At 45.7% G+C, this 18,851-nt stretch overlaps 4 protein-coding genes across 6 annotated transcripts; 2 read left to right on the forward strand and 2 right to left on the reverse strand.

The window, feature by feature from the left end:
- Nucleotides 1–55: 55 nt before the first annotated feature.
- sfxn1 (sideroflexin 1) lies at nucleotides 56–9,803 on the reverse strand. Its single transcript, XM_084469690.1, has 11 exons — nucleotides 9,686–9,803; nucleotides 6,391–6,560; nucleotides 6,084–6,254; nucleotides 5,349–5,447; nucleotides 5,114–5,189; nucleotides 4,485–4,570; nucleotides 4,077–4,204; nucleotides 3,827–3,876; nucleotides 3,484–3,533; nucleotides 3,064–3,111; nucleotides 56–2,406 (listed from the first exon to the last, which is right to left on the reverse strand). The coding sequence occupies exons 2-11, from the start codon at nucleotides 6,552–6,554 to the stop codon at nucleotides 2,310–2,312; spliced, it is 969 nt and encodes a 322-aa protein (XP_084325816.1). The 5' UTR covers nucleotides 6,555–6,560; nucleotides 9,686–9,803; the 3' UTR covers nucleotides 56–2,309.
- A 760-nt stretch (nucleotides 9,804–10,563) lies between these two features.
- Nucleotides 10,564–14,236, reverse strand: LOC311345332 (serine/threonine-protein phosphatase 2A catalytic subunit alpha isoform). 2 transcript variants are annotated; one of them, XM_084469692.1, is made up of 8 exons: nucleotides 14,057–14,236; nucleotides 13,188–13,331; nucleotides 12,520–12,729; nucleotides 12,010–12,183; nucleotides 11,823–11,912; nucleotides 11,489–11,650; nucleotides 11,226–11,344; nucleotides 10,564–11,048 (listed from the first exon to the last, which is right to left on the reverse strand). In XM_084469692.1, exons 2-8 carry the CDS (start codon nucleotides 13,287–13,289, stop codon nucleotides 10,976–10,978), a joined length of 930 nt encoding a protein of 309 aa, XP_084325818.1. In that variant the 5' UTR covers nucleotides 13,290–13,331; nucleotides 14,057–14,236; the 3' UTR covers nucleotides 10,564–10,975. The 2 variants fall into 2 exon arrangements, with proteins under 2 accessions (XP_084325818.1, XP_084325819.1); XM_084469693.1 differs by lacking the exon at nucleotides 14,057–14,236 and having other exon boundaries at nucleotides 13,188–13,677.
- On the forward strand, nucleotides 13,905–16,297 carry atp5po (ATP synthase peripheral stalk subunit OSCP). The gene is made up of 7 exons (XM_084469696.1): nucleotides 13,905–14,000; nucleotides 14,245–14,295; nucleotides 14,445–14,555; nucleotides 14,690–14,819; nucleotides 15,353–15,465; nucleotides 15,868–15,954; nucleotides 16,044–16,297. The coding sequence occupies exons 1-7, from the start codon at nucleotides 13,974–13,976 to the stop codon at nucleotides 16,152–16,154; spliced, it is 630 nt and encodes a 209-aa protein (XP_084325822.1). The 5' UTR covers nucleotides 13,905–13,973; the 3' UTR covers nucleotides 16,155–16,297.
- A 270-nt stretch (nucleotides 16,298–16,567) lies between these two features.
- Nucleotides 16,568–18,552, forward strand: LOC311345333 (UPF0461 protein C5orf24 homolog). Of its 2 annotated transcripts, none has more exons than XM_084469695.1 (2): nucleotides 16,568–16,790; nucleotides 17,067–18,552. In XM_084469695.1, exon 2 carries the CDS (start codon nucleotides 17,109–17,111, stop codon nucleotides 17,784–17,786), a length of 678 nt encoding a protein of 225 aa, XP_084325821.1. In that variant the 5' UTR covers nucleotides 16,568–16,790; nucleotides 17,067–17,108; the 3' UTR covers nucleotides 17,787–18,552. The 2 variants fall into 2 exon arrangements, with proteins under 2 accessions (XP_084325821.1, XP_084325820.1); XM_084469694.1 differs by having other exon boundaries at nucleotides 17,106–18,552.
- The last annotated feature ends 299 nt before the right edge of the window (nucleotides 18,553–18,851 follow it).

Genomic DNA, 18,851 nt, shown 5'->3' on the forward strand with positions numbered 1-18,851 from the left:
AGAGTCAAGAATGTAAAGATAGCATCGTCTTCAGTACTGGTAACTGCTAACGGACTCATATTTCACCACTTTTATTGAATCCATTCAGCCTAACTCTAAAACCATCTGGATGTAGTGCATAACAAATACGAACACACCATCTCATCAAACAAAATAAAAAAATGTTCACTATCAATCTGGCTGAAGTGACAGAGGATTCTAGGTAGCTACATTGTTAAGGGATGGTGATTGAGGGGGTTAAATAAGGTTACAATGTGGGGTTGGGAGCACTCAGAAAGCCTACCAGACTTGGCTATCAAAAACAGCAAATGTAGCCTTGTTATCACTGATAATCTGCTCCAATGTGCTCAATGATAAAGGGCAGTCCTACTACGTCAGAGCCATGAGTGTTCAGATTTGTGATTCTCATTATGAAGTTCAGATTTACAGCATTTTAGATCTCTTCCAACATTGTGCTTTGAGCGATGTACAATCCAGTAGGCCGTAGTAATGAAACACTGGCGTTTTTAACAACATTTTGAGAATGCTACATTCATTCACCAAAGACACTGGAACAACAAGCATTTGATATACCATCTACTCTAGAGAATAAACCCAAATTTAGTAGATTCTCTGAAATGAACATTTGAAATAATCGAATACACCGATATATGCAAATAGATCATTCTTAATTATACATTAAAACACCACAAATACACAGAATGTTGCAAGCAAATTAAGTACTTTTAGATCATTAAAACACAATTGTCCCAGCCAAGTTAAATTGTATCCCTGCACATTAATACTGTGTGTATCTGTTATTACTATTCTTTGAAAATACGGTTTGTCATAATGTTTCACCTGGCTTCCTTAAAATGGATATCATATACTATATTGGCTTGGTTTTGTGTTTCACAAGTAGGTGGACAGAAAACACGAAGGTCACCTTCATACACCAAACGAAGCAAAACCGTCACACACTGGGCTACACTCTCCTACTCTGGGAAACACAGGACCCCATCTCGTCATGCGTGTCTTAAGAGACTTTAGATTATTGGTTGCAAGTTTGAGAATGTCCACATACTTCCATTACGTTGCATCGTTTGGTATGTGGGGGCCTTCTGTTGTCCCCTGTGCTTTAAGTGAACCGTGAGCTCGTCGTGTGCTTATCAGTGGCGCAGCAGCGCGCAGGGGTTCTCCTGTCGCTGTCAAATCTCAAATCTCACTCTTTAAACGTCACACAGGTGTACAACGGCAACGGTCATGAGACTCATGACACCGACGGGCTTAAAGGGGAGAGGTAAAAGTTACCAAATGCTTTTGTCAACGTACAGAAATACCGATAAAAAAAAAATGCATGAGCATTGCGACACATGTTCACGTGTGAAAATGAAAACATGGTCAAGGTCATTAGAGAAGTGATGCAGCTAGACTGTCTGAAGACTGGCATGGACTCGTAGGAGCTTGTGGTCAGGTGCACTGACGCCCGCTGTGATTTGATCATGCATGTTTGGCATTAATTATAGATGTCAGATAGCACCCTGTTGGTCTAAGTCACCAGCATAGCCTCATATTATGTAGGGAGGATCCCAGAATATAGATTTCTTTTATTTCCTGTCCTCAGTAATCCGAAAGCCTCAACACTAGTATCGCACATTTGGCGATTTACTCTTAATTAATGTTTTTGAAGTAGCACTAACATGAGGAGGTTGTGTGTGTGTTAAGAGGTAAATCGGGAGTGTTGAGTTCTGGCAGATGCATGGAATGGGATGAAGATCTCAACGCAACGAAGGTTCGAGTCCCTCGGGACCAACGGAACAACGTAGCACTATTTTAAGAGAAGTATAACAATGATTTGGCACCGACACCTGAACAAGTCACAGACTGAAACTGTACCGTGTAGAATACAAAAATAATAATAATAATCATCACCACGATAACCACTTTCCACTACAGCCGCCGTTAAAAAACATAATTTTCATGAGGTCCGGCATGACACAAATGTTCCCCAATGTAATTTGACACAATCACCCAACTACAGAGCAGGATTTAAAAAAAGAATCTTCTAAAAATGACTAGAGTAGGCCAATCCTGGGGAGGAGGGAGGAGAAGGAGGAGGAGGAGGAGGAGGAGGAGGAGGAGGAGGAGGAGGGGTGGCTTGATCTGAAGAGCGAAGATGAAGAGTAGCAAACATAATTTTGGCACGCTGAAGGAGGATGAATGGATGAGCGAGCAGTAGGGTGAGGAGGACTGTGCTCAGATAGGACTGCTGCCTTGTGACGGCAGTGCTTCTTGGTGGGGTTGGGGGGGGGCAGAAGGGGGCCGCCCCTCTATAGCCCCTTGTTGAAGAACACTCTCTCCACCCCCGGGTGACTCGCCCGGATCTTCTCCTGCAGCTCCGGCTCCAACCGACTCACCGACATGGAGCTGGGGGAGGAGAGAGGACAGGTTGGAGGAGGAGAGAGGAGAGGACAGGTCGGAGGAGGAGGAGGAGAGAGGAGGAGGAGGAGGAGGAGGAGGAGGAGGAGAGAGGACAGGTCGGAGGAGGAGGAGGAGGAGGAGGAGAGAGGAGAGAGGACAGGTCGGAGGAGGAGGAGGAGGAGGAGGAGGAGGAGAGAGGAGAGGACAGGTTGGAGGAGGAGGAGAGAGGAGAGGACAGGTTGGAGGAGGAGGAGGAGAGAGGAGAGGACAGGTTGGAGGAGGAGGAGGAGAGAGGAGAGGACAGGTCGGAGGAGGAGAGGACAGGTTGGAGGGTTGCGAGATGGCACATTTAAGGTTATAAATATGCAAATAGGCTGTGTTACAACCGCGTTCACGCTGTACACGACCATCGACAGATCTTATTGACTTTGCATGGGGCACTCTCAAAATGCATTGTGGGTCAATCTGTTCCGTCGGCTCCGTTGCCTTTTCAGGCAGCGACGGATCCGTCTGCCCATCAGATCGCGTCCCCCATACGTCTGACACGCCCTCCGTCACCCGTCGACGATGTACAGTGTGAGCGCGGCGCAAGTCATGGAGCGGTTGACGTCCAAATGGAAGTCCTCCTGACAGACTGACGTCAGCTCGACGACGTTCACTCACCTCTTTTGTGGAAAGAGCGCACAGCAGAGTGGAGTGGCGAACACCAGGCTGTAAGAAAAACACCAGAGTGAGATCTCTGCTTCCAACAAAAACCTGCACTGAATGTAAATGTAGCATACTCTGAAGGCTTTGCATGAGCGAACTGACGTTTGGCACTTAAACACAGAACCCCCAGCCAGCTAGATTATGGATGTAAATGGTAAACAAAACATAGATGCAACATCCCTGGGGTCTCAGGTCTGGAGCCATTCTTGGCTACATGGTCAAAGAGAAATCCCCCCCCCCCCCCCCCCCCCCTCACGCTCATTCGAAAGACCATCGTGTGACTTGACTCTTGACGTGACGTGTCACGCAGTCAGAGTGGCGTTTCTAAAGAATTGCAAATGGTGGCTTATCAGCGGACCATCTCTGACCACTCACCAGAATCCCACCAGGCCCACTTGAATGGGTGCACTCATCCATGGGAACTTCTGAAAAGACCATGCAGAAAAACACAGTGAGGAACACAAAGGCATGGGAGGGAACTGCATCAGAGGATTGACCTTGTGGCCCGAAGCTCCGCTCGTTCACCTCATGTGTCGACGCCAAGTGGTGCGAGCTGGATGGCACACGGGAATATCTTTTGAGGTTGTGCCAATTTAGTTTTGAGGTGTAGGTACTGTATGTTCATTGTTTGTTTTCTTTCCCTGCAGCAGACTACAGTGAACAAGGGTAGGGGCCCGCGTGTCTTTCAAAGATCCTACGCTTCAAAGACAGCTCTTACCCTCAAAAACGCCTTCTTTTCCAAGTGATTCATTAGGAACGGAGGGATAGCTGAAAGAGAAACGACATGAAATCCATGAACAAACGTACCGTGCAACAGACAACATACAAGACCACGTGACCGCATCAGCCGCATCAGGAGCATGTGTGTGTTTCCACGTTATGAACGGCTGAAGGGAGTGCCTGAGATCAGAGGGTCGGGGGGGGGGGGTCGGGGGGGGGTCGGGGTCGGAGGTCGGGCGTGTTCCTACCCATCCCGGGAGAGGCCATGAGGATCCTGGAGACCACCACCTGGGAGATGGCCTGCTGGGCCGCCTGCGTGGACTCCCCCAGCCGGTTGTCGTTCTCGTCCGTTATGGGAATGCCGTGTTTCAATTCCCTGCGAGTTGGTTTTTTCCGAGAGAAGAGAGATTAACGTTATCGTTTCTTATCCTGGTGACCTTAGATTCTGTCCGGGTAGGATAACATTTACGTTCGGGGCCTTCAAGTGACTCACAATAAGAACATTTGTCGGAAGAGAAACTATAAAAATATATATTTATATATATAAATATATATATATATTCCTACTGGTCGTAGGATCTTTCAGAGAGGGCTGGGGGTCGTGGTGACTGTATGTGGATCTTTAAAGAAGCAGTACGGGTCTGTGCCCCCCTCACCTTTGTCTCATCAGGGGGATGTTGATGCAGTTAGCGGCGGCGACCGCAGCAAACGGCACGAACCGGCCGAAGAGTGGAGAGACGTGCTGCAGCAGGGAGACAGGTCAGAGGGGAGAGAGAGGAGGGGAGAGAGAGAGAGAGAGAGAGCGAGAGAGAGAGAGAGAGAGAGAGAGAGAGAGAGAGAGAGAGAGAGAGAGAGAGAGAGAGAGAGAGAGAGAGAGAGAGAGAGAGAGAGAGAGAGAGAGAGAGAGAGAGAGAGAGAGAGAGAGAGAGAGAGAGAGAGAGAGAGAGAGAGAGAGAGAGGACAGACATTCTCATTACCTAGAACATGCAATCACGTAACATATATTGAAATCAAATTCAAATTGCAAAATATGACAATACAATATATATATATATATATATTATAATGTTTAGACGAATGCATAACAATGCAATAACAAAACAGATCCACTGCACACAGATAACTATTTGCATAACTCACCATAAAGCCTTACCTGCCGGTCATACCGTTGGGTTATTACAAAATAGGGCGGTTAATAAGGCCACTGTGACCGTGCGTGTTAACGCGTACGAGCAAGTGAAGGGAATGAATAAAACCAATGAATAAAAGAGTTATATGAACAGACCTTTGTTAGTGCATTAAGTCCCAGAGCCGTGGCTACGGCCCCAGTGGTGGCAGACACATAGGCCGTGCCAAGCTGACTGCAAAGAAAGTTGTCAGTCACACGGGATGCATCCACAATACGACACTTCATTTTAACAGGGGTGGGGGGGGGGGGAGGGGGGTGGGGAGTTAATGTCAGGTCACACTACTTAGTGTCAGTGTCAGAAATGTCAGTGCCAAAAGTGTCCGTCTCTTACCTGACTGTGAGGGGGGCGTCCCCGCTCCTGTTGGTGTAGTTGACTATTGCATTGAAGGACTGATTGATCCACTGCCACATCACCACTGCTGGCGTAGTCCTGGAAGGAGAAGACGCTGCGGTCAGTACCCCAGAGATGTACTGTCTAACAGGGGTGTAACAAAAACCGGTTTGAATCGGAAAATCGATTTTGATTTAAAAGATGCGAATCTTCTGAATCGAACTGAATCGAATCGTTCCATTTTAAAAATTAATCGTTCCTGAATCGTATCGTACCCCATGTATCGAGATACGCATCGAATCGTCTTTTATTGGAGAGATGCACACCCCTACTGTCTAAGTATCCGGTACCCACCGCAGTAGGAGTATCTTACCATCACAGCGCACCTCGCCATGAAACATGGTGGTGTTTGTTTGAATATCACTTGACCAACAGGTCAGATAGGGGCAAAACCCACCCTGCCCTGTGGCAATAGTGACATCACAGGTGGGAGTGTCCATCCAGATTGAGGACGGACAGGTCACCGGGCTGATCAGTGGACTGTACCAACTGGTAGGCTTGTGGACACTCTCACTTGTTGTGACGTATCTCAGGGACAAATTAGAAATGGAGTGTAAAGGCTAATCACTCACACACCTGACGGCAAGAAAGGGCCGCTTTAAACAACAACATTGTGGTGTTTTTTTTTACTCATCCAGCCTCCAACATTCATCAGAAAAAACGAAGAGCTCCTACTTGTAGAATGTCATCATGCATCCAGTGATGGTCATGTTCATGGGGACCTGGGCTGACATGCGGCCAATCAGAATCATCTTCTCCCCGGTGTCGGGGTGGAACGCAGAGTCAAAGATGTATTTGGCGCGCCATAGCTCGTCCTCGCTCAATCCCGGGGAGACGACTCCTTTTCTTTGAGAGACAAACAAAGAAGCAAAGAAGCGTTTTAAAGTATGCACACACACACACACCGTCACAGCTACGGTGGCCGCGTGCTTTGTACCAACACATCGGGAAGCGGCCGGGGAGGGCGGGCTGACGGCCGTACCTGTAGTCGGTGATGATCTTGTGCGCGCTCTCCAGCTGCGCGTCGGACAGCAGGATGTTCCTGGGGTCTGTGACGGTGAAGAAGTGCTTGGCCCGGCCTTCGAAGGTACTCTGGTCCCATCGGGGCTCCTTGATGTTTATCGAGGTAGATAACTCGACCGCCATGGTTATCTGGTTCCAGAGGAAGAAGAGAAGAATCCCAGTAAGAGTTTGTCTTTTTCTTAGCGGCACCTCTAGGTCTCAGGTCCCAGTCCCTCCCCGACTCCCTCCTTGTACAACTTTGTAGCGCAAGTTTGAGTAGCATCTAGCTGCAGCCCCGGAGAAGCCCCTGGCGCGTCAAGCCTCAGGCATGACATCAAAAATAAAAAAATGTACATAAAAATCTGCACGCGTGAGTGTCACTAACCCTAACCCCTAAACCTAACCCCAAACTATTTCCCTAACCTTTACTCATTACCTTTACCCCTAAACCTAACCTTAACCTCTAAATCTAACCATAACCCCTAAACATAACACTACCTCAACCCCTAAACCTAACTATAACCCTATCTTAACCCCTAAACCTAACCATAACCCTACCTTAACCCCTAAACCTAACCATAACCCTACCTTAACCCCTAAACCTAACCATAACCCTACCTTAACCCCTAAACCTAACCATAACCCTATCTTAACCCCTAAACCTAACCATAACCCTACCATAACCCCTAAACCTAACCATAACCCTACCTTAACCCCTAAACCTAACCATAACCCTATCTTAACTCGTAAACCTAACCTTAACCCTACCATAACCCCTAAACCTAACCATAACCCTATCTTAACCCCTAAACCTAACCATAACCCTATCTTAACCCCTAAACCTAACCATAACCCTATCTTAACCCCTAAACCTAACCATAACCCTATCTTAACCCCTAAACCTAACCATAACCCTACCTTAACCCCTAAACCTAACCATAACCGGCTTGATTGGCCAGGGTACGATCCAGAATGGAGCTAGTGAGCACCAGTGAGCACCACTTATTCATTGTTAGATTAGCTGCCACTGAAAGAGCCCTTTTGGAGGCCTACCAGCATATCATGTGGAGTTGGAAGGAGCAGAGGAAGGAGCTAATTTGTGGATGAATTACACCGCGATGATTGTGAATAACAGCAAATACTTTGGTCTAATAAGTGGAGTTGCCTGTCTCGAATGCATCCTGTGTGGGGAACGACGTATGCTATAAATAGAGTCGTTTAGCAAAGTTACTTTTCTTTGCCGCTTATGTAAGATCAAAGGTCACTGTAACACGGAGGGTTTTGACAGTTGATCAAGGTCCACGCAGTTGTACAATATTGTATCCAAATGTCTCTTGTTTAAACGTACAAAACAAATATTCTACATAGCATTGGTTTTCATATGAGGTACCGAAAATGGTCACGCTTTCTTTCACAATTTGGTGAGACATGGTAACCAAACCGTTTCTTTGGGTTTGCAGATTCAACCAGTATAATCCAGTTCTTTAATTGCACACACAGCAACTACTCGTGGGGATAATTTACCAGAAGTGTTAAGTAATGCATCAAGTCATTGCCATTACACAATGTTGAATTGAGGAGTTCAAGTCTCTTATGTAACTTCATATTTGCTATGAGAGAAGCACTCTCATAAAATCATAAAAAGCCAAGAAAATATTAGTATTTCAACTCAAATTCAACATTACAGAATAAGTACAATATCACATAATAGCATATGAAAAATATTCTTGGTATTACAAAAAAAAATCCACCGAAAATGTCTGTGTTTCTTCCAGTCAAAGCACTACTAGCAAAGCAGTATGGATTCTAGTAGATGGAGTCACTTTAACTTGATCTTAAATAGACCAGTCGAATGTGTTAATATGTTTTCCATTTCCATTTTACATCAGATCATCTTTTCATTAAAACCGAGTCCCCATATCTCGCCCAATGAGTGACAGTCAGCTGAGAATCACCGACGCAGAACCGTCTGCGCTTGACTGCGGCCACACTACGCAGCCGACGCAGACAAGACGGCCGTACGCAGCCTCTTTACGACGGCGCCTCGACGCAGAGGTATAAATTGGCCTTAGATGGTGATTACTTCACTTCGACTGAACTTCAAAAAAGCATAACGTGTTCCCTCGTCTATGACAAGATACGACTTGGTGAATGGCACGACGAGCCCATGGGCCACGGCAGTGACATGCAAAGCGACGTATGCATGCATGCTCGTCTCCCAATGGAAAGAGGGACGTTAGCGGGGCCGTGTAACCAGCGTACCCAGTCCGATCTGGTTTGGAACCACTGCTGCCGTCCGTGCCAAGCCAGAATCAACTGGATGGAGCAGTGTGCAAAGGACAACGGGGCGCATTAAGGACAACGGGGTCCATGTCGTAGTCGTGCAGAGGTACACATGCAGACATCCTCATGGAAATTGCACCAAAGATGGCTGCTGAATTGACCATTATAACGGAGCATTTGGGTCTCCGCGGCTGCAGGGTCCGCGACGTGATGTCTTCAATTTAAATTAAATCAGAAGCCACCGGGTCCTCGGGAGACCTTGGGGGTCTTCCGGTGGTCCTCCATCACCACAATGCATCAGCCTTCTCTGGGGCTTTTTCCTTCTCTGTCTTATCACTCTGGGGCCATTGATTGCATTCATGTGTCACTGTTTAATGAAGGGACGTTAACGACCCACTGGTGGAGCCTCAATAAAACATTAATAACGCGCATCGTGCTTTGCTGAACTTTGGTCGCGACGGCGGGTTTGGCCCCCACGACTAACAAAACCCCTCCGTCCCTGTCCCACTGAACCTATCATAGATGAGAACCCAGGCTGTACATTAACCTGCAGGCCTAATGATTCACTCATATCCATATCGTCCTGTCAAGGCACTATCATGTTATCTGGTGGAAGAGGTCAATCGCCCGGTGCGTAAAGCCAGGGAGACACTATAGCGTTTGGCCCCAGATCAGCTGCATTGGATAGCGGCGATCAAACCCGACATACCCGTCGATTCCGAACCGAATCTCTTTGAAATTATTCAATTTTAATGAGGTCGAATCGCACAGCAGGAACAAAACGGCCACCAATTTAAACATGCACACTACACACGACATATTTGGCCCAGCTGTGCGTACCTAATTCAACTAGTCTCCCCCTGCCACATCCACACCATGCAGGCAGCTGGCTGCGGGCTCTCAGGCACCACCGCTGGGACAAACCTCCATGTCAGAAATGCACTCCTACTCTTACATGTTAAATAAGAACAAGAACGAAATGTGTGACTTACTGCACTACGGAGTGAGTGTACCTGCCCCGGTTCCAGCAGCTTGTGGAGTGGAGTCCCCTTAACGGAGCTACTTTACGTGGCGCGGCGTCAGCAGCAGCACAGCATCAGTGAGTGGTGCGTCCCCCAGCGGAAGGAATGGCCCGCTACCAGGGGCCCGGATAACCTAATGATTAGGCAATAGCGAAGTGCTGGGACGTTTATTTATTGATACATAAATATCCAGCACTTTTATTGATTTATGTATATAAATAAATATTATACAAATTGATTGATAATTAACCAAACGCATATATAGCCTGTTACTAATATATATATAGCCTGTTACTAATATATTTGATGATAAAATATACATCATAAGTGTCTTTGAGCATTGTGAATGGATGAAATTCGTTGCCTCCTAAATATATTGACAATTTTGATTGATAACGAAAACTATTCGATTGACAATAAAAGTTTGAGGCGTTACGTTTCCCCATTGAAACCCCTGTGTCTTAGCGTAGCTTTTATATAGGATTATGATGTACGAAAAATGTTTTTAGATTAAAAATACATTTACTACAGTTTGTGACAAAGCATTCTTTATCATAGTGAGGGCTGCAAAACAACTTTATTTGACATGAATATCATTGGTACAGATATTGCCTATGAACTCATATCAACTTTATATTAACGCCAGTAAACACATGAAGCACAATTCAGCTCACATCAGGACATAAGGGAGTTTGGCATCAGTGTGATCAAAATCAAACCAAAGAATGCAAAGATAAATAAATGTCAGACATGTAACTGTACCATCTCACATCACAAAATAAACAATTGTGCGTCTTTGTTTAGAAAACAACAATAAAGATTTACATGAATTTTAGCGTAACCTTTGAGGCCATGCCTCATGAAAGATGCGGTTTTGTGTTAACTAGGCATCACATCGTCATCATGATCACATCAACATCCGAACACAAAGGGTAATTACACTTAGGCAATAGTCTTGGAATTAGATAGATCTGCGTTAAATACATACTTCCTGACAAACCAGCAGGTGTTTTAAGTATTCATGTTTCACCGACTTTTTCTAGCAATAAAAACATGCACAGAGAGGGCAGAGTTAAGAAGATGGTAGTGTTTATAGCTGATGCGATATATTCCACTATTTTTTGTGATTATGGCACACAATATGTCGGTCTTTAGGGCAATGAATAATCATCTCTCCGAACCTCTACATAGTACATCGTTGGCAGTCCTTATCTTAACTTCCACTGGCTGTTACAACACGTATCGGGCGCGTCGGCGCCTCTACAGGAAGTAGTCCGGGGTTCGGCGCGTGACGTGGGGCTCTCCTCTGCGTGGCGCCGGGTCAAACTGTAAACTGAAAACAGGACGACGACTCTCACAATAAATCTCTCTCTCCCTCCCGTTTTTTTTTTGTTTTTTTTAAACAAATCGGAGAACTCTTTTAAGGATTTTTTGAGCTTACGGTTCAGCATAGCATGGTCATTAAACATGTCTTGATTAAAACTATAAAAAGAAAAGCTTGATGACTTACAAGGAGTACTTCAGAGTGTCGTCGAGTTCCATAATCGCGGCTTGGTTTCCACATCGATAGCAGTAGTTTGGTGCACTGAAGATAGTCACAACGTTGCGGTCGTGGCACCAATTATAACCCTATTTTAAGAGAGAGGAGGCTTCCTATCAGAGTGCAACGCATCACAACGCACACGCTCCTTTGTTTGGACCCACAACGCGGCGTTGCGGCGGCCACTTGGCTCCTTGATGTCGGAGAGCATCACAGGAACATGGTGCACCTACCTCCATGACCAGCTGGTGGGCTCTGGAGACCAGGGTCAGGCCATTGGCGTGGTTGAAGGTCTCCGATATGTCCTGGCCGAAGGTGTACCCGGCCCCTCTGGGGGAGATTCCCCAGCCGCCGCGGTCGTCCGGGTCTGACCACAGCAGGTCACACATCGGACCCTGGAGAAACGGGCAGTAATCAACCTCAACCTCATAACGAGCATATTGATGATAATCAAGTGTGTGTTTCACATATACTGACAGGGAGACGTTTGCAAAACGTGTTTCTTTTGACCGATAGGATTCATAACAATGTGTGTGACATTTGATATCTGATATCTGAGGCATCTACTTCGTGAGGAACTTCCTGCAAGCGATCCAGCGCTCTGATGTGGTCCAGTGTGTCTATGGAGGGAGACAGGCCGCCATGGAGACAGAAGATCTGCACGGAACCACATCAGTCAGACGGTTAGCGCTTGATCCTCAATCTGACTAGAATATGTAGCGTTAGTCACGGTGGAAACGGTGGTTACTTTCACCTGGTTATCGACCAACGCAGTGAGGGGCAGATAATCAAAGAGGTCTGTGAAGTACTTCCAGACGTTGGCGTTGCCGTACTTCCTCAGACACTCGTCGTAGAAGCCGTACACCTGGGTGATCTGCCGGCTCTCGTGGTTCCCTCGGAGGATGGTGATTCGCTCCCGGTACCTTACCTGCAATGCATATGGAATGGATTTTAAGATATCAAAACAGGGGCATTAGTTCTGCATCTTTGTGCCATCTAGAGACTGCAGCTTTTAACAATGTTAAAACATTGTTCATATTGTTATATTTGCCGCTGTGTGAAGCCACACTTTCGCCCTCAGCGAAGCCCGCTGGTTTTGACGTATATTCGCCGATCTGACTCGTCGTTTCCTATATCATTGAATCACGTTATTTGCTATAACTCAAGTCCAATTTCCTGTATTTTAAAACCAAGATCTTGTCAATACGAGGCTGGCGTTATGATACACATCCTAAGGGGTCCTTTTGGGTTGTTCTTTCTTTACCTTCAGAGAGACCAGGAGCGAGACAGTTTCCACGGAGTAGTAGCCACGGTCCACATAGTCCCCCATGAAGAGGTAGTTGGTGTCTGGAGACTTGCCTCCGATCTTGAAGAGCTCCATCAAGTCATGGAACTGACCGTGAACATCCCCACACACTGTGACTGGACATCTCACCTCCTGGACGTTGGACTCCTTGGTCAGGATCTCCTTAGCCTTAGAGGAAGAACCAAGGGGACCAATGGGTTTAGAGCTTGTAATGGCACTGCCCTTTGCTTTTTTTAATTAGGAGAGAGGAGACCCAAACTCGAGGAATAGAAAGGAATGTGGATGAACTACAGGGCTGAAGCTTGCACCTTCCCTCTTAAACTGCGATTTATAATATATTTGGGGGAATGCAATAACATGACTGAAGGCAATTTGGCACAGCAGGGCGTAAATAAAACGTGGGCGTAGCTAAGCAGTGAGTTCACCTTCATCACCTCTTCCACACTAGGCTAAAAGATGTGCGTCAAAAGGGCACAGATAATCGCGAAGTGAAAAACATCCATTGAGATGACCCATGCATTTTTATTAACATGCACGCCATCATCCACGGCTGGCTGACTGGCAGGGTGTTAACATAGACCAATAACCCAGCCGATGTCTGTCAACCATAGAATAACACAACACACCTTTTCGCAAAGGAATTTGACTTGGTTCTCCGATAGCTGTTTGCACTCGTTGAGCCGTTCGATCCATCCGTCCAACTCCTTGGTGAAAGACTTGTCGTCCATGGCAGGATATAGTATCAGCCAGCAAGAAGGCTGGCTTCAATTCTAAAAGGAAAGCCCCGGGATTACAATATAGGGATGGTTATATATAAACATATATATAAAAATATATATAAACGCACGATGCTCGGATCTGATCATCCGCCGCCACCGAATCTGCTCTCAAAAAACGAATGCGTCAACCGCAGCTGGACGGACCGCGTCCCTGACCGAGCCCGGATCCCGATTTATATAACGTTAAACATTATTTCCTTCTTGATTAAGTGTCCCTCCGGTGGTGCACCGTGGTGAGCTGACATCCAGTAAACAAAAACAAAAAAGAACTCAAATTCATCGACCTGTTCCTGCCGTTTCTCCCATGGTTGATAGTGACATCACCGCAGGGGCCCTCTCCATCACCCTGCGATGCTCCGGCTCCCCTCTCCGAAAATTTATATAATTAAATTAATTAAATTCATATAATGCAGCAGTTTCACCTTCAAAATAATATGATAGATTTGATAATTAGCTTTTATTTTATTTTATTAGCAATTACTGTACTCGCGAAAAGTCCCCTCCCGCACGAATGTACGTCAAGGTAAAAAACTACAAACTAAAAAACTACATTACCCACAAACCCTGAACTGGCTGAGTAGTCAATAGTCGCACATGCGCAGAAAGATATACCCTCGACAGCTGTAGGAGAAAATGGCTGCACTCATGTTAGGACAGCAGGTAAGATATTCAATGCTTTTTAAATGATTTAACGGTAACAAACGCGTCATATTTACCATGTGAACCCACTGAAACATTAATAAGTGGTTCATCTGTGCAGGACGGGGTCACAGCACCCGTGGTTTATCACAATGACCACGAGACCTTGGGGTGGGTGGGATAGCATTGTTGCTAACCAGCGAGCTACCTCCAGGCATCCTGATCGCTCCCGTTCTGTGTCTTAATGTTCCCTTTACGTCCCCAGGCGCGCCAGTTCAGCACGTCTGTCATCAGGCCTGTCTCGAAACTGATGAAGGTGAGTTGGTCACCTTAACCGTAGGGACCTCCAACGTAGCGGATCGATTGATCATCATGATCTGTCATCCACTGAAGTCAATCATTCATGATGATAATAATAAATCCATCATGACCTCTGTCTTCTCCGTCCCCCGCACCCGCATCAAGGCTCCCATCGACGTGTATGGAGTCGAGGGTCGCTATGCCACCGCGCTGTTCTCAGCGGCCAGCAAGAAGAAACAGTTGGACCAAGTGGAGCAGGAACTGGGCAAACTGTCGGTAAGTTGTGGCGGTGACACTCGCAAACATGTTGCACCATTTTTAAAGATCCAAACCAATACAACTGTCTGTCTATACGTTTTCTATGCGTTGCCCTACATGGTTAGAATAACTTTGACCTTTTCTGTCCTCAGACCATGATCAAGGACCCCAAGGTCTCCGGCATTGTCATGAACCCCCACGTGAAGCGCGGCATCAAGATGCAGGCTGTCACTGACATCCTGCTCAAGGCTAAGATGTCTCCTCTCACCATCAACCTCATCAGTGAGTGCATTAATGGAAGCTTAAGCTAAATGACCCCAATCCTCCTTAAACCGGGTCAGCAAATCAAGAAACAGACCACCTCAGCTGTTACTCCAAACACTTTGACACTATTATTGCGTTACACTTTGTTGTACTTTTCAATCTGCTATTCTCCATGATCGGCTAAGTGTCCAAGATACAGAATTGAAAGTTAGCGGAAGAGCTGTTCATGGTTTTTTAATTATAATTCTTGGTCACTCCCCCTCACCTAGCGACCCTGTGTAGCTTACCTCTCACCCACATTTTGAGGCTAGCAGCATTTCCTTTTAAAGTTAGGAAGATTAAAGACCCTCTCTCTCGCTCTGCCTTTACAATCTGACAAACTTCTTCTTCTTGGGCTCTGCTAGGTCGATAAGTTTAATTCGCACACAAGTTCACAACCTCTAAAAACATGGTTCTTATAAGTTTGTTTTCCATCTGGATTTTCGTTCAATATATTGGTCATGCTAATCAGTGGCGATACTTCCACTACAATACTCTCTTCTCCTTTGCAGAGGTCTTGTCTGAGAACGGCCGCCTGCCCCTGACTGCCGATGTCATCAAGGCCTACAACATGATGATGGGAGCCCACCGTGGAGAGGTCATCTGCTCAGTCACCACCGCTCAGGTACGCCAATGGGTCACGGCTCGTTACACGGTGTGATGCATTATCCACCCTCTGGGAGCAGAGATGTCTACAGTTTAACTTATATATATATATATATATATATATATCTATATCTCTCTCCTAGCTGCACTACGTGCATATTGGGCCACTGAAGTGCAATTCTATCAAATGTGCAATTCCTAGAAGTGTAGCATATCGGCCTCTATTGTATTGTTTTAAGGTCACAGTCTAGATGTATATTCCTTTTATACAATTAACATCTTAATTTGTCTAGTAACTCTTTAATTTACATAAATGCATATGTTTATATTTTTTATATATATATGTTTGAATGCTCTGTTTGGATTGCGACTCAAATTCCACTGTACTCGGATGACATTTAGACTTTATTGGATATTTCAGGCGTTGGACACCGCCAGCCTCGCTGACCTGCAAGTGGCCCTCAAGGGCTTCCTCCAGAAGGGCGAAACCATCAAGCTAGAGACTAAGGTAGGGTTCGGACCCCAAACGGTGAACCGGTGAAGGGTGTGGAGGATGTTCTGTGTTTTCTCAATACGTTTCCTTCTGATGATTCGCAGACGGACTCCGCCATCCTGGGCGGCATGATCGTCAGCATCGGGGATAGGTATGTGGACATGTCCACCAAGACCAAGATCGCCAAACTCACCAAGATCATCAGGGAGACCTAAAGTCCAGAGGACGTATAAACAGAAGATTGCAGCGAAGTTGCTTATAAATGTACATTGCTACTTGTCTGGTTACGGAATTCATTTTAACACCAGTGTATATTGTTGATTTCACATTAATGTATTAAAAACTGTTGTGAAACGGCCCCCTGTTGTTGGTTCTTTATTGACACGCTTTCCTCAGGTCATATTTTATTCGAGTGTAAATTGAACTTGAATGCAGCACTTTTCAAATCCATTCCGAAGCCATTCGGTTAAAACGGGATATTTAGTTTCCCAGACTCTGATCCCTCGACTGGATGCAGTTTATTTGACCCGGGTACACGTTCGGCCACAAACAGGATCATTGTTTCAAGTGAACTGTTACGTTTCAATGAGGTATTCGGCGCATGCGCAATCGCGGACTGCATTTTATTTTTTTCACAAAAATGGCTGCCTCTTATCTAAACCTCTGCTAAAACGGACACATAAACCGGGAAATAACCACGGTAAATTGCAATCCTCGTTCGCGGCAGCATCAGTCGATAACCAGGCGTGGTTTACAAACGCTCTTGGGAAAAATGGTGTGGCTGTCAAATAGAAAAATTATATTTGATTCAAATTTAACCCTTTCCAGCCTATGAGCCGCCCACAAATGAGGTACGATCTTTTCATTTTCCTGTCTTAACTATCATGTATTCGCGTTCACACCTAATCACGTCTTGGTATAACGAGGTGCATTGCTTAAACAAACGTTGTGTACGCGTCATCCTTGACGGTTATCCCTTTGTGTTACATGCATAGTGTATCAATCCAAAAGTAAGCAATTCCGCAAATTCCTCGCTTGTGTGTGTGTGTGTGTGTGTGTGTGTGTGTGTGTGCGCAGGCGTGTTAGTGTTAACAAAGAAACATCTCGTTATTCTCATCTGTTCCCAGTCCCGTTGGTGTTTACAACTAGTTTCTCCACCCCTGCAGAAAATGATGCACCAAGTGACCAGCAGCAGCAATGACTATTGCATGAGCGGACTGTCAGAGGATTGCCAACATTCTGCGGGGCACTTCGACTTATGTGGCACACAGTCCAACAAGTTCTACTCCTCTCCTCCGCCGTCCCTGCAGCTGTCCCTCGCTAACCTACCCCCACTGCCACAGGGCATGCACAAACCCATGACATGCCAGATGCAGGAGAACCAAAACGAGTTCCAGCAGCCGCCCACTGCGAGGATCAGGGGCGGCGAGGCGCCCGGTCCCGACGGCACCAAGAAGAAGGGAAAGGGGATTGTCAAGTCCGGCAAGAGAGGGAGACCGGCCGGCACAACCAAATCAGCCGGCTACCGCACAAGTACTGGACGTCCGCTGGGGACCACGAAAGCGGCTGGTTTCAAGACCAGTCCTGGAAGACCCCTGGGTACCACCAAAGCGGCGGGCTACAAAGTGAGCCCTGGCAGGCCGCCGGGGAGCATCAAGAGTCTGGCGCGCCTGAAGAAGCTGGGGCTGGCCACTTGTGAAGCAGCCAAGAAAGTGGACTTCAGCAACTGTAGTGGTCCCAAGAAACTGGATTACACCTGCTGCGATGTGACGCCCTTTCCGTACAGCATGATGCAGAAAAGAGACCTTTGTGAGGCCGGGGGCAAAGTTGAAGACAGCAACGAGTAGCTTTGCGGATGTCTTGTTTCTATGGTTCTTCAACTTGTTCACCGTTTTTGTTTTTTCTCTCAGTGTGTATGGAAGATGGAGAACATAATAATGTAAATTAGCTTAACTTTTCATTGTGCAGTCTTGACATTACTTTCCTCTCCTCCATAGGACTAAACGCACCCATCTAGAAAGTATGTTATCCTGTTTGACAGTGATGCATGCATAGGAATACAATCAAATTAATGTAGGAATGAAAGTATCTATACATTGTAGTGTATGGTCCATGTTCAATGGACAGTGTTTTTTAAGCCTTTTTTAAAACAGACTTTTAATTGATTCATGATTTGCTACTATGCTTCATATTGCTTTCCATTCCAAACATGTTCCTGATCTTATGTGGAAGTGTAGTTGTCCTTTTGTATTGTTGAGTGCAATATGTGGTTCATTTTATATTATATATGAAAAAAGATAAACAGAAGGAAATGGAATGGGGACACGGCGATGTTTTTTATGATCTTGATTGAACAACCCAGCACACGGTAAACTATTTTAAAAACCAAAATTGTTATTTCTATACTTTGTGAATATGTTTTGACTGGGTATTGTAATATCCCACTTTGTTTCCTTGGATTCCTCAAACTATCACTTGATAAGCGAATATATATGTTGTTATGCAGTACATTAGCAAAAAAATATTCACTTAAACTTCATTTTAAGATTATTTCTTTGTGGAAAATGTATTAAAAGCTTCTGTGGTGTATGTGAAACCCAAATAAAAGTGTCATTTCAGACAATAAACATGCTTGCAATGCCTACAGTGAACGCTAGAGGTCTCACGCCGTCCTGTGCCAATAGTAGGCCTATCCTTTTATTTTCGGGTAATAACTTTCATTTAATAGTCTAATTGATTACCCAGCCGTGCAGGCCCTCCCCGTACACACTCTGAAACACAAACGCGCGTCATACATCCAAGTATTGACGTTGTGAAATGTGAAAGATAATCGATCCATTTCAACCACAGGAAAACCGACCTCTTGGAAGTGAATCAAGTGACTTCACGTCTTTGTCCTTTTTTTTTTTTTT

The sequence above is a fragment of the Micromesistius poutassou genome (assembly GCF_964030765.1).
Source record: "Micromesistius poutassou genome assembly, chromosome: 6".
Taxonomy (NCBI): domain Eukaryota; kingdom Metazoa; phylum Chordata; class Actinopteri; order Gadiformes; family Gadidae; genus Micromesistius; species Micromesistius poutassou.